Source organism: Diabrotica undecimpunctata, chromosome 1 (genome assembly GCF_040954645.1).
Source record: "Diabrotica undecimpunctata isolate CICGRU chromosome 1, icDiaUnde3, whole genome shotgun sequence".
NCBI classification, from domain to species: Eukaryota; Metazoa; Arthropoda; class Insecta; order Coleoptera; family Chrysomelidae; genus Diabrotica; species Diabrotica undecimpunctata.
In genome coordinates this window covers 39,285,402-39,301,541 of record NC_092803.1, presented here as the reverse complement: position 1 = coordinate 39,301,541, position 16,140 = coordinate 39,285,402, and the positions used below count along the sequence as shown (strand labels likewise).

The 16,140-nt window shown below is 34.4% G+C and overlaps 1 protein-coding gene across 1 annotated transcript in view; it reads right to left on the bottom strand.

The window, feature by feature from the left end:
• Nucleotides 1-16,140, bottom strand: part of LOC140440503 (uncharacterized) — a 112,055-nt gene that overhangs the window by 23,931 nt on the left and 71,984 nt on the right. Inside the window, exons 3-7 of the mRNA XM_072530917.1 lie at nt 14,173-14,461; nt 13,722-14,031; nt 10,776-12,350; nt 9,288-9,939; nt 7,529-7,913 (exon numbers count right to left, since the gene is read on the bottom strand). Coding sequence (XP_072387018.1) covers nt 7,529-7,913; nt 9,288-9,939; nt 10,776-12,350; nt 13,722-14,031; nt 14,173-14,461 — 3,211 coding nt within the window. The remainder of the gene's footprint in view (nt 1-7,528; nt 7,914-9,287; nt 9,940-10,775; nt 12,351-13,721; nt 14,032-14,172; nt 14,462-16,140) is intronic.

Genomic DNA, 16,140 nt, shown 5'->3' with positions numbered 1-16,140 from the left:
CGTTCTGTTGAGTTGTAGAAGCAGTGTTTACATAAATTGGTGAGTCTTGTACAATAAAACTTTCTAACTGCTCTGAAGCATCAGAGTCACTTGAATCATTATTTTGTGGTGGTACGTATTGTTCATCGTCTGACTCATTATTTTCTGCAAATTCAGATTCACCTCCCGAAACATCTTCTTGTATTTTTCGTATTTCTTTAAGAAGTTCAAGCTCTGATAGTCCACGACGAGACATCTTTACAGTCGTCTTGACTTTTCACAATTGAACGAATGTTTCAATATTCTAGAAACGAGAGTCAGCTGAACCTAATAAACCGCTCAATAAACAAAATACTTTCAAGGAACAAACAGTATGTAACAAAATACCTTCTATAATAGGAATAAACGTACATAAACATAATTTTATCTATCCGACAGAAAGTTAAAAGAAATCGTCAAATTTCCGAGAAAACGATAATAATTAATACAGGGCCAGTTTGGCCCCTTCAGACTTCTATGGTAGGTTTGTTAGAAAATCCATTTAATAAATAAATAAATAAAATTTAGTAAACAATATTTTTTTCTTTAAATAATTCTTTGTATCAAAATAATAAAAGTCATAAAATATGAAATTATTATTGTGTGAAATAAAAGAACTACAATAACTTCAAATCGCAACAGGGGCCAAATTGGCCCCTCCGACTTTCTAGTGTTAAACTGACTTTTGCATTACGTTTTGGCATTTTTAATTGTGCATTTGCATTTTACGCTTAAAGTAAGCATTTTATGTAAACATAACAGGTTCAAAAAGTTCCCGTACAAAAATGTTTCGTAAACTTTTAAAAATAATATATTAGCATCATAATATAGCGAATAAAACAAGTTTCCGCTTGTGGGTACAAAATTGACCGTTTTCGACAAAGGTCACCCGACTATTTAAATTAATTGCTAATTCATGATTTTCACTCCACGACTTAACAAACTAACTTGAACTTTGTTGCACTTTGACACTGTTTGACTAACTCTAGATATATTTTAGGTAAAAACGCAAAAACACTATAAAAAACAGCACATAAAACACTTAGAGAAAAACAGACATAAATAATAAACAAAATAATTCTAAACGACTTAGAAACATCGCGACTACACCACTGAACTATTGTGACCCACAACGTTGGGCCCGACGATCGGTGTATGTGTGTGTGTGTGTAGGCTTGTTGACCGACAAAAATGGTAGTTGTACTCAACGGCCGGGCCAACCGATTTGCTTGTATAATCGTCAGATGGCAACTATTTTTGTCAGCGAACAAGCCTACTACACATACACCAACCATTGGGCTCAACGCTGTCGAACCCAACGTTGTCGGTCACTACAGTTGGGTGGTGTTGTCGGGACGTGTGTAGGTCGTTATAAAATGACAAGAAAAAATACAAAAAAGACTACATACTAGGAATAATATATGAATAATAAAGGCAGCCTTGAGTAAATTTTCACACGACTAACAAAATTTGAAATAGAAAACTGGATTAGAATATATTCATCATAAAGGATTGAGGATCGACTGTAAAACACTTAAAGTAATAGAGACTATAATGTATAACAAAATAATTGGCAGTAATGAAATAAAAAAATAACAAAAAGTGATCTAAGAAAAGTATAAACATCAAATTGTTTTCCATCGTTGTCCATACAAAGATGTAATCTTTCGCGCGTAGACATAACAGCTGCTTCAATCTCAGCTGTTGATATACTATTTATTGAGTTTATAATGCGGTGAGTTTGGTTCACTAAGTCCTTCGATATTCCCCACAGATAAAAGTCCAGACATGTTAAGTCTGGAGATCTAGCTGGCCATGAAAATATACTTTCCCTTCCAATCCATTTATTTGGATAACGCATACAAATAATCTCGAACTCGTCTGGAAAAGTACGCAGGACACCCGTCATGTTGTAATATCATATCTCTTCTTAGACATTAAGACTCCATCTACCTTGAACCTGCACCTCATGTATCCAGTGCGGATTTTCTTCAGCCCAATAATGCATATTATGCAGATTAACACCACCCGCACTATTAAACGTAGCCTCGTCTGTCCACAAAATCTTTGACACGATATGCGGTTGTTCTTCTAGCAGACCTAACATCCAATTGCAGTAATCCAGCCTTGCATCAAAATCTCCCTCATGTAAAGCTTGGTGGAGAACTACATGATGAGGATGCAGTCTAAAAAACAGAACAACAAATATTGGTGAAAAAAAAACCACTATATTTACTAAAACTTAAAAAAGCTTGAAAAATCCACAATTGTTTTACAAGATAAATCATGCATAATTATATTTAAGAAAATGATAAAAGGATAAAAGCACCGTGTTGCCGTTTTTATCAGAATATTAAAATACCAGTTGAATCTAAAGTTTAAAGGGAATTCAAAGTTTCTGGCCTTAACGTTAATTTTATAATATGAAAAACTAAACTGTGATGTTTTAAAATCCTTAAAACAGTAGTTTTGGGTATGTTTAATTCCATAGATTTTTGCCGTCTACTTATATGTATGTGGATGCTGTTGAATTAAAGCAAGACCATTGATTGAATTATCTTCGGTCATACCTCTACTACGTCGTTTAAAACAAAACGATGAAAACTACCAGTTTCTTTTAATATTCTTGCCTTTCTTTCACATACTTCTTTTCCATAATATCTCCTGTCAGGATATCTTACAGAATATTTACGTGAGGCAATAGCGGCATTTTGGTGACATTCGAAATAAACTCCAATCATATCATACAATTCTGCATTATTTGATATACTCATCACGAATTATTAGTACTGATAATTAATTACTTATATCACCAATAATAATATTTATTGAAAAAAGTGCAATCATTAATTCGAATTATAATATAACACTTCTTAACAATGTTTTAACTGCTGTCAATAAATAAACAATATGAACTACCCGTCAAATTTATTGTCGTAGCCTACTTAGTTTCGAAAAAACTATTTTTAATCATATGAAATAACAATGGTCAAAATAGGTAACATTAAGATTATTTTGCTATAAAAAAATTTGAAAGTACCTACTGACTTATTTTTAATTTAATTTATAATACAGGGTGAGTCCATACTATACTTACTTATGTTTATGCATTTTTATTCATATCTCGAGTTCGACAAAAGCTATTACCATGCGTTTTGCGACATTTTTTAACGAATTTAATCCAGTTTGATTATAATTTACAATAAAAAGGTGTTTCCATTAAACATTTTGAAGAAAAACAAATTTTAATTTTTTCTATTCGAAAGTACCCTCTATGGCAGTTAAAACTAAATGCAATTCTTTTATAGTAGATGCAAATTAATTTATCCACACTCTTTCTAATGACACTACATTCGTTAAAATCGGTTAATCCAAACCAAAGTTATGGGTATTTATCCACAAATACTTTCCCACTATCCCCCACACTTTATTTAAAAAAACATAAAAAAGTCCTTGAACAACTTTGTGCAGATTATGCCCTCCTTCTAGTTTACTTATTTAACACTTAGTATAATTGGGCATATTTCCAAAAAAACTGATTTTCAAAGTTTTCTTCACAGGTTACTCCCCCTAGCGATTAACCCAGAAACTTGAAAGTTATTTCCAGCGATTTCTCTTGGCCACTTTTACTAAGGAATTTTTTCTCCTGAAGTTATAACATGAATAGTTTCTGATATATAGCCGAGAGATCGGCTTATTGGACCCCCGGTACAAACCACAACGCTAGAAATGTAACGCTATTATCTCTCAACTGGTGACGTGGGGTCTAACCGTACCCCAACTATTTAGAATCATAAAAAAACTAATAAAAACATTAATTTTGTCATAGAGAAACTAAAAACAGTTTTAATAGAATTTTAGTAAAAAAATTAAAACATTATTTTGAAATAATTTTAACTTTAAATAAAAATAGAAGTATTTTTGATCATTGGTTAAAAATTATCAAGAAATTTGGACTCAATAGATTATTTATAAAAAAATAGGCAAAAAAAATTAAAATTTGAAAAACACTCGTTTAAAAATTAACTTGAAATGTACGCCTTAGACATATTATCATTAAAATATAAAATATGTTTAATAAAAAAGTTTACAGTTCACTGTACGTTCTAAAAAAATTCGTACCATAAAACTTATTCACGTTTTTCAGAGTTTTTTATTCTTGGTCCTAGGAAATTTTCCACATCATCTTTTTGTATTATCTGCGACAATAATCGTCAATACTGGGATTGGTTCTTTTAAAATTGAACTAATTATTGATACGATACTCTCTCGGCAAACGATACTTGGTCAATCATCGTCTTATATGTGGTGTTATTAGATCAAATCTTTCATGCATTGAAATCTTACGTAAGATTTACATACAGTTATTCTGGTTTGTACAAGTGAAAAACACATATGAGTATACAAGAGATATATGTAGCAACTGATAAAAAATATCCATAGGCCATCTTCTTGTTTTTCGAGAAGTACAAAAAGACTCACATTTTTGATCCAAATTATCTATTCCCCTATTGTTTTATTGTAGAGTTGGATCATCTCGAATTTTCCAATTTAACTATAAATTAATTCACATCTATATATAGATTAATTAATTGTCACAGCAATATTTCGTTGAGGCGAATATGAAAAATTTGATATGAATGTTTCTTTTAACCCTGCGTTGGTGTGGTGGGGTGTGATACACCCCACGCATGCAAAAAATGGAATTTCTCTAAAAAACAGCATCTTACTGCCCTCTATTGTTCAGTAGCTGTTACTATAACATCACTCTATCGAGTAACATTGATATTTTCATAATTTCTTCAATACCCACTTACATAGATGTCAGAATATGCCGCAGGGGTATGTCACACCCCACCACACCTCTGGCGCCAGTCAGTTAAAGTGACGTGACATGTTTTTTTTGTGTTTTACTCTGGTTGTTGTGCTCAACATTTATTATGAATATGTGTAGTTATGAACAAGAGCAAACAATGTTGCTAAGATTTTGAGAAAATGTACAAAGTAATGAAGATGAGGCTATTCCTGATTCCGAAGACGAAGTCGATAATGTTAGTAAACTCATGACACAGACACAGAATCAGATGGTGACGAAGATGAAAGTGAACAAGAGAATGGAGATGATGTGAGTACATTTACTAAATATTATTGGGGCAGAGATAAAGTGACGAAATGGGCTAAAAACGACACGCTAAAGAAGCTAAAACTGCAATTGATTGTTGGAAGATTTTCATGGATGGCATACTCATTGCTGATATTGTAAAACATACTAATAAGAAAATCAATTCAGTAAGTAAACGTTACAACGATGATCACCAATACGTAGTAAAAGAGACTCTGAGTAAGAAATCAAGGCTGTATTTGGATTACTTTATTTAGCAGGAATTCATCGATCGTCCCAGCGAAACCTTGAAGATTTCTGAGCAAATGACGGCACAGAAATGCCAATATTCAAACCAAAAGTATATACTTTTGATGCAGGTACTCAAGTATTGAGTTTTCCAAGATGTATTTTGCTATGGGGTATGTCACACCCCACCACACCAGACACGTAAGTTTTAGGCACCACATCAACGCAGGGTTAAATCCATAGATCTGAATAAAAAATTTGGTTACAAATTTCTCGTTTGTTCTTAGAGATTGTTCCCACGGATATGTAATTTTTTAGCAAATAACTCTTCAACAACCCAGATAGAGCTGACTCAATTATCCGCAGTAATATTTCTACCGCTTCTAAAAGTTGGCTTTGGAAGTCGAAGTACTGATTAGGTAGGAATTGAAAAAAAAATTTCTTGATCTGAGAATCCTTCTTCATCACTACCTCTATCAGTGTATATACGCATTACATACATAAGAGGTTCGAGCATCACAAATGGTGATTACTTATACACTATATTTATTGGTTTGTTTGGGCATATATATTTTAAATTTGCACCTTCCTCTAAATCCAAATAACATTTCGTTAATGCATGCAAAATCATTAACGCAGTAATTTGTTTGCCAGTTCTCGATACTTCTATTAAAAACACACGATATGGATGCCTATCTACTTATACCTTTCCTCTCCTTACTGGATTGTGGGTGTTTAGGTCTTAGATATTGCTTCATGTTCTGTTTTGTCGATATCTTGTTATTCTATCTTATCTTTATTTTTATATTTTTGCCTTGCCAAGGCCAATATTTCATTTGCCCTTTTCATTACTTAGTCTATCACATCATCAGTGAAAATACATCGCCTAATACTTGTTGGATTTTGATGAACCAACAATTTTACAGCAAATCTAAGACCAGGTAAATGCCTTACCAAAACAATTCAATCAGAATCAGAATTCAAGTTTCTTCTCAATAAGAGACTTTTACTTGTACTGACCATTTTCTGGAAAAAAGAATTTATGTAAATATTGCATTCATAGTGACGTGGGGTTGCTGCGGACCCCTGCGTATGTACTGTAAGAGCATACCTGTACTTGGTGACGTTTTCACTGTTTACGGAAGACTGACAAAGTAATACATATTTCGAAGTTTGTGCGTTTTGTTAAATGCGCAATAGTTTTACAACTAAACCTCTTTGGAGTACTGAGTAGCACCGCGACACATATACATGCATATATATATATATATATATATATATATATATATATATATATATATACATATATGTTTATATATTATATTCAATGGTTGAATAGCAGAGGTTTTATCGGTCAATAATTGGCAAATAAATTGATTTATTCAAATACGTTTCGCTTTTATTTTTAAAAGCATCATCAGTTCACTACAAACGAAAAAGATTTTAGAATATACGTAAACAAGTAACAGGGTTCATACTTACAAAAACAATTTGTAGGGTTATTAGATGTTATAAGAACTCTACGATCATTTAACATTAAAGATTAACAACTAAACGAGAGAAACGAAACAAAAAAATACAAGAAAAACTGTAAGAACACTAGTTCATTTGATTTTAACCGATGGCTTCATTTGAATGTTGGTTTAAGCTCTTTCGAGGGTCAAACTCCACTAATCTTTTCGATTATTTTCTATCAGCTCTAGGATGTCATAATTTTCACATGTGGCTTATTGTCGTACATGTGTTTCTCTGGAATGTAGCAAGCAGGTACGATTCTTGAGGGAATTAGCGGGCGGAACGGGGACAGACCTTTTTTAAAAAAGGATTCATTTATTCCTTTTTCTTTAAAAAACAACAAAAAAAATGGATTCCATTTATATTCCATATATATATATATATATATATATATATATATATATATATATATATATATATATATATATATATATATATATTTACGAAAAGTGTCATTTTTTCCCAGTTTCGCTATCATAATCACGTGAGCTTCCTTACATCTGTCCGGGAAGTATCTTAATTTAAGCATGCTGTTTATGATGTTCGTAATGTATACGATCGCTTTCTCCGGCAGATTTTTTAGGGCTCAGTTCGTGATATTATCCGGTCCTGGAGCTTTTTTGGCATTTTATATCTTTATTAAGCCTTCGATCTCTTCAGGGGAGGTATGTGTTAAACCTATTCTTCCCTTTTTCCTTTTTAATCTTCTGGCTGCATTTTCGACTTCTTCCGTGAAGTCTAAGTCTTCGTAGGGGTGGTAGTTGTTCCTACATGCTCTTTCTATTTCGTCTTTTAATACTTCCGCTTTGTCTGTTTCGGTATATACAATTCCATTTTCCCCTTGGCGGATAGGTTTTTTATCTTTTCTTAATATTTTTGATAGCTTCCAGAATGCAGATTTGTTTGGATTTAATTCCTGGATATAGGTGTCCCAGCTTTCGTTGTTGTGATTTTGTAGCTGTTTTTTAACTTCTCTATTTAGCTCGTTTTGTCTTCTTAAGTCCTTGTGCGGTAGGCTCTTCTTCTTCTTCTATTTTTTTCTCTGATCAGGTCTTTTAATTCCGTACTTATGCCCCTGAATCTTCCTTTTTTTGTTGTTATTTTCTCTTCTTTTGAGCTGGCGTCGATAGCGTTTATTATGGTTTCTTCTAGTTTTACCACTCTGTCTTCTAATTCTGTAATGTTGTTTATTGTGGGTATTGCACCGATGTTTTCGCTCACGATTCTTTTGAAGTTTGGCCAGCTGGTTTTTTTCTTTTTGTGGGGCTGCAAATAGTTTATATCTATTGCGCCCAGGGTCAGGACGATTAAGTTATGTGTTGAATCGCCTTCGTTTAATGAATATATTTCATATTGTTGACCCATGTTATGAAGGATTGCAATATCGAGATGGGTGGGTGGAGACACCCCATTGTAGCATGTAGGCTCCGTTCGGCTCGCGGAGATAAGAATACGGCCGAGGCAAGAAGGCCCTGCCTGTCGTAAGAGGCGACTAATGGGTAGGAATCGAGAGGTGGAGAGTCTTGCTCCACCTCTCAAGAGAGTGTTGCTGTTAGTCGGTCTGCCCTTTGGTTATTGTTTAGGGGCAGTTTTCTTTTTAGATGCCTTTGAGCAACCTCTGTAATTTTCTGTATGTGCTCTCCACAGTTTGCATATTTGGGATCTGTTTCTCTTTCCTTACCGCATACGCTACTGATGTGGCTTTCTCCGCACTTGACGCATTTAGAGCCACAGTGGCAGGCTTTGTAACTATGGTACTATTCCTGGCAATTGTAGCATTGGATAGTCTTCTTTTTATTTTTTATCTCATCTTCTACATAAATTCTCATGTAGCAGAGATCAGATATATTTTTGATTTTATTGTCTTCTTCCTCTTTGGTGGTAATCATAAACAGAGGAAGTGGTTTTTTGTCCTTCCTTCTAGAAATCATATTGACTACTTTAGTGGCCTCTACCCCTTTGTTGGCAAGTTAGTCCATGATGGTTTTTGGGTCTGTCTTTGCAGACAGCCCTCTGATTATAACTCTTTTGAGTTTTTCTGCGTCTATAGGGAAAGCTATAAAGTCTACAGTCTAAGTCTTGGCGTTGCTTTATTGTTTTGTCCATTTCCTTTTCCTTGCATTATTGTAAATTTTCAGTTTGCCTTTCGGCAACACTGATTTGGACCACTTCCTCTGTGCGAGGTTTGTTTGAGCCTTTTTTGACCGGGTATATTTGCCATTCGGCATTATCAGTCTCCATGTCCTCTGATGTTTCTTGATTTTTCGTGATTGGTGTTATTTTAGTATTTTCCTTTTCGGTTGCCTTTTTTTTCTTTGTCTTTTCCTTTTCGGTGTCTTCGTTTTTTCCTTTTCGGTTTCCTTTGTCTCTTTTTTGGGTTTAGACTTTGAGTCCGTTTTTTCACCGGAATCTTAGTCGTTTTTTCTTTTTCTGATTTTGTTTCCTTTTTAGTCGGTGCGGGGGTGTTTTCTTCGTCCGTTTTTGTTTTTGCCGTGTTCCTTTGTTTCGTCAATTCATCCATAAGGTCTAAGATTTTATTGGTCAATCTTTTGACCTCCTCGTCCTTGGCCACTATGGTTTGTTGTAGCTCTTGCACTTGCGCTTGCATTGCGTCAAACCTTTCCTGGTACCTCTGGTGTTGTAAAATGATGTTGATGTTGTTCATTTTATCGACTGACCTTTTTAATCTTTCTTCTCTGGCGGTTCGTTTTTCTTCCGCCTCCATCTCATTTACTCTCTTGTTCTCTTCCTCTGATTCTTCAGAGTCCGAGCGTTTAGTCCGATTCCTTTTCCTTCGCTTTTCTTCATTTTTCCTCTCTTCATCTTCGCTGAAGTTTTCTCCCGATACTTCAACAATTTCTTCATCAATAGTTTCCGCTTCCTCTTCCGCTATTTCTTCGTCGTTGTCTTCGTCTTTATCGTCGTTTACGGTTGGATCCGGAGTTTTAAAGTCATTTAACAAATCATTTAACTCATTTACGACGGGAAACGGCGGGTTGCCGTTATCCTCTACTTCGGGTGATAGCACCTTCGTACTCTCACTATACTCATTATGCCTTACGGCCGTGAACAAAATGTTCGAAAAGATATTAGGACTTTTCTACTCTGTTTTTGTCTTCTTCGGCTGCTGCCAGACGGTTTTCCTGGGTGTCGTCTCAGCTACCTCGCGGTTGTTCACTCCTTGATTTTTCAGGGAGGGTTCCACTTGCTGTTTCTCTTACCACAGGAGCGGGGGCTGTTTCCGTCCGACTTGGTCAAATGTCAAAGCCTTACAGTGTCATCCCTGTCGACACACTTTGGTAAATCCGAATTCTTCACAGACGCAAATAACCTCTGCGAGGAGCCTAGGCAGCTCCTCGACAGTTTAATTAAAAACAACCTCGCATCCGCTTTTCGCCTTGTCAGTAAACAATACTACCGGCGCCACAAACGGTTTCTAATACACCGAGAGCTGAATAGCTCTATGGCCTCACGATTAGCTGCTCCTTCCAAAGGTACACGTCCGCACTGCCCGACCGTCGAGTCGGAACTGATGAGAATGATGAGATCGTCCCCGTCAACCCATCAAGTATATTAATATCAGATTCATTTTTCCATATGTCAAAAAATGATAAACATAAACAATTATGATCATGTATATAAGATAAATTGGGCTCAAATCAAATAAGGGAAACAATACTATAGATTTACAAAGATCAAAAAATCTACATAATATCTTGCTCATTTATGATAGCGAACTTGACAAGTAATTAGTAAGTAGAAAAGTAATTATTAGAGTACGGAAGAGATACTGCAAATTATTCCCCGAGCGAGGTATTTCCCTATCGCCCAGCCAGCCTAAATCATAACGTTCTTATAAAGAAACAAATAAACAAATAATCATTTTTAATTGAATACATCTGATTGTATCACAGCTTTAAGATCAGTCATGTCTAAGTAGTCGAATATTTTCCATCTTATTTCTGATGGTAACTGAGGTGCAATTTTTTTCATTATTAAGTCAGCATCTGTAAGTAATTTCATTCTTTGATAGCCTTTCTTAATCCTAAGTTGAACCAACGGAAGAATATTACCATATATTAAAAAGTCTTTAAGGTAATCTTCAATATTTTCTAACTTGTTTTTAATATTGTCGTTATATAGATATTGAACAAACGCGTTACCTTTATTGGAATCGCAAATTATTTGATATAATGAAACAGTACTATTCTTTATTATCACACTCTTCATACTTGTCATTTCTGTTTGGCAGTCATTATAGTATTGCGATAATTCTTTGAAGAAAGGACAACCATCTTGAATAAATTTTTCAATGGGATTGTAAATTAGCACGGTGTATTTGATTATTAGTTTTGCAAGAATATATTCTATCTGTGGTAAATCTGAATAATCAGCTGACACATCTTCTAAGACTATCGATAAAGTCGATTTGGCTTTATATTCAGCTTCTTTTAAATCTGCTCCATTTAGAATTAAGAACTCTGCAACATTTGGGCATAAATTTTTTATCGCGAAATATAAAGGAGTAGCTCCTTTGGTTAAAGTTTTCTTATTAACATCTGCACCATTTTCAAACAAATATTTAACCATTTCAAGTTGATCCCATTTACAAGCTGCATGTAGAAGAGTGTATTCTTGAATTGTACCGAAATTCACGTCTACCCCTAGGCTGATAAAATATTTTACAATTTCTAGACTTCCGGTTTCAGATGCCAAATGAAGTGGAGAATAATTCCTGGATCTCCCCTGTAGGTTACACTCTGCACCGTTTTTTAAAAGTAACTGGACAATTTCTAAATATCCGTCTCTAGAAGCCAAATGTAAAGGAGTCCACTTAAACATGTCTTTAGCATTTATATCAACCCCTTTTTCTATAAGGCCACGAACAATTTTAGCATTACCTCCTAAAACACCATGATGAATTGAACTCCGATTCTGACAATCTTTGAGACGCACGTTAGCATTATTTAACAGTAAGTAATCTACTATTTCAATGTAACCTCCACAGGCAGCCATATGAAGAGGTGTCATTCCGCTGCTTTCATTTCTAATATCTACATCTATTCCATTTTCGAAAAAATATTTTACAATTTCTACATATCCATATTCGGTTGCAATATGAATTGGCAAATTTCCATAGCTATTTGGACACTGCATATTTGCTCCAGCTTCTGTCAATAATCGGGTCATTTCAAGATCATTATTGACCGTAGCAAAATGTAAAGGCCTCCTCTCCTCAGACATTTCAATTGCGTTTACATCAGCACCGTGTGCCAACAAATATTTAGCTACTTCTAGATCCTTGCAATCTACAGCTATACTTAGTGACGTCAAACCATCAGAATCTACTTCATTAATTATTGCTCCTTTTTCAATCAACTGTTGAACTTCTTCTAGGTTCCCAAATTTGGTGGCAGAATGGAGTGGAAACTCATTCTGCTCCATAGTTAAAACTACACTGCGTTGACTTTATTAATGACACAATTTTGTTCTTGAAATATCTGAAACAGAAGATAAATAAAAGGTTAGTAAAACAGTAACTGACAATATAAGTGATAGTATTTTTATGGGGGGAAAATCATATAAATCTGCTTTCAAATAGGCCAAGGACTAAGCTACAATAAGAGATATATCAATTCCACTGAGCTTTTTCTTCCAGTTATTAAATTTAACATTCTTAAGTAAAAATTCTATTTCATCTGTTTAACACGTTAAGTGCCACGTGGTATAATGCGCGTGCCATACCCAATTTTGTTGTTCAGAACGCGTGGCACATATGTTGTGCCTAAATACAGTCTGGTATTTTGGGGATCGTGGCTTACACGGTGTGCCGCACTTGTGTAGTATTTATATGGAAGTTGAAAATATGTGACCCGGAAAGCCAAGTAGTGATTTTGATCCGAAAAAAGATTACACCTATATAGTATATTTCTGTCACTTGAAAAAGTACAAATTAATGATATATTCCTTTTTGTAATATTTATTCAAAAAATATAAAATAAGGTTACTTGAAAAATGTTTGAATACCTAAAGACTAAAACAAAAGCAAATGGAAAACATACTTCTAAACATAAGAAGTAATTCTTACATTAACATTTACATTATAACCACGCAAATAAAATTAAAAAAATTGAAGATAGAACTTTATGTTTTATACAGCTTTTGCTCGGTGTGTAGTAAAGAAATAGTCAACACAATAATGTTTTTTACAGAGCATACATTGCCATTTACTGCGGGAACTTTTATTTGTTGCAATTTTTTAGCCATCGGAATTTTTCAAATTTTCTTAGCAAAACCACATCTCAATCTTGAATTAGTTTATTCCAAAGCATTATTTTTGGTGTTAACTTCGGGCTTATGTTCATCTATATCGTCTGTTCCAATACGTAACAATGAATAAGACAGTTTTTCTTTGAAATCGGTTATGAACAATGTTTTTTGTGTAACTTCCTTATAGACCAGGAAATCGTTTACAACTGCAGACCCCAATAATAATTCGATGGTGATGATTATTTGGTCAGACAGATCAATGTAAAATTTAGCTCCGTTATAATTGAATATTGCTTCGCGTTTGTCTACTGCACCACCTCTTTGCAATACTTCTTTTGTATTATCTCTATGAAGGGTGCTGAGCATAAACACATCCCTCTTGTCGCGCTATTTCATAACCATAATTCCGGAATCACTTTCTCTGGCATATATTTCTTTTGGTTTTAATTTTTTTTGACCACCTCTTTAGGATTATATTCGGTTGCTGTGGAGGGTGCACACCAGATGCGTCTTTTGTTCTAATAATTTGGTTGCCAAGAAGACACTTGTATAATAATTATCCATATACAGTTCTCTACCAGAATCCAGAAGATCGTCCATTAGAGCAAACACTGCATTCGAAGATGCTTGGCCGCCATTTTCGGTACCCGCTCCACAATAAATCCATAGATTATAAGTGTACCCTCCTTCCGTACACAACTTGTGAAGTTTTATGCCGAACTTGTGCCTTTTAATTTTTATGTATTGCCTAAATCGTAGTCGACCACGAAATGGTACCATGGTCTCGTCAATGCACACTTTTTTACCAGGCGTTAACACTTTTTTAAAGTTTTTTAAAAGAACTGTGGGGAGGGGAGTAATTTTGCGAAGTCTGTCGTCTGCAAAAGTATTATTATTATCATCGCTAAAATTCCACTTACTTAGGAATAACTCAAAACGGTTCCTCGATATAAGAAGGCTGATTTTATTTTGATATAATAATGATTTTTTCCAATACAATCGTATAGTGTGCAACTTACACAAGTCCATCCATGATAGGATACCAATAAACCTTTCCATTTCCAGATGATCAGTTGGAGTCCACTTTTTGATGCGCGATTTTTGTGTCAGTCCTTCTTTCGCCAAACACTGCTCGCCATAGAGATTGGTTTCGTTAACCATGAGAGTAATCACTTCGTCACAAACAAATTCCTTAAAAAAACTATAGGGATTCCTAATTATATAATCTTCATAGATTTGAGCTCTAACTCCCATATATTTTCCATCACAGTCAAAATTCTTAAAAGATGATCCGTCAACAGGGTTCCACTGTAAGTTATTCAAGTCAATTAGGCCATCTGGATGATTACTTATATTTTCTGGGTCACTTTCAGCTCATTATTGGGCTCTGTCTACATTTTGTAAATTAAAATCTCCAACATCATTAGAGGCAGATAAACTATTTGTCTTGCTTGAAGATGCCCCGGAATCCATTGCAACATTTACTTCTTGACATAATTTACGTTGTTTTGGACAAAAACTGCATTAACATAGCGTCATTTCATCTTCCGAGTCACTCAAAGCTTGCGAACTAGGAGAGTAAGCTTCAGACAAATAAACGTCACCTATTATTATAGAATCACTTTCCTCATCCGACATTAGTTCATCATCCCACAACTCTAAAATGCGTTTCTGCCCTTTTTCGTAATCTCCCATTGTGAGTACAACGTGTTTACATTCAGTTTACCACACTGCTATTCTCAAAAACTGTTCATCTAAGGCGCTAACAACAGACTGGCTTGAACGAGTCTCTTGATTCTCGAGGCGTTTACTTTGTCCTTGAATACCAGACAGTGCAATGGCACAACGTATGTACCACATGGCCCTGTAGAAGCAATATAAATTCTTTGGACCGCGTGGCACAAATCTTAGGCCACGAAAAAATCTTTCAAAATTTACAAAAAAAAGACAGATACCCAAAAATATTATTCAAATAGATTATAAAATACCTTAGCAAACAGAGACTATTACAAAAAAAATTGGTCCCAGAGACCAACAATTTTTATTGTATGGCGGCGCTTAAGGCGTTAAGTAAAGATTTTCAGTAAAGAAAAAATGATGCATATAAACTTTGAAACAAAGAATAACTCGAGAAAAGCAACAAAATTATAAGGATCTTAGAAGAGAAGAGTACCTACTTACACAGAAGAAAAAAGCGAGATTTTGAAAATGGAATATTGGAAGTAGTTGAGACGTTAAAAGGGAAAGCAAACTAGAAAATGTCTCTGTGTAAAACAAATAAAATAATAAAACTCCAGGAAGTGACGATATATCTCAGTTTATAGTCAGATCTAAACATTTGCCTTGGAGAGGGAACTTCCAATGAAACACCAACCAAAAGACATAAAAGACATAAATAATAGGTTCTTTAATGTTGGACCTTGTTGGGAGGGGGGAATTACCGCATTTTCCCTCCCCGTGTATCCACCTCTGGTATACTTGCAGAACTTATTACATGTGGGAGTGATAGTCTTACTAATCAGATACATAAAGTATGTAATAATAAGAGCTTGGAATGAAGAGCATATCTCGGAGTGGTGTACTGGAATTGTTTGTCGGTGGCACAAAATGGATATCAATTGTTACTAATAATCTAAGATACCACTGCAGGGTCAGTACGTCCATATTGCAGTTCATCAAACTCACATTTTTACATAAATTTAAAATTAAAAGAATAAATTGATAATAGGTTGCTAGTTAAAAAGTGGTTACAAATATTTTTAATTCAATTAAGAGTAATTAATTTTTGAACAAAACTTATTTCGTACTTTTATTTTTTAAACAAAATACGCTGCTCATGACGTATACGCATGTTTTTATATCAAATTAAAGCTATTTTTTTTATTATGATGATATAAGGTTACCTGAGAAAAATTGTTACTGGGTTGCCAGCTGTTAAAAAGGTAATCAAAGATTAAGTAAAATACAGATAGCGCGCAACTCTGCTG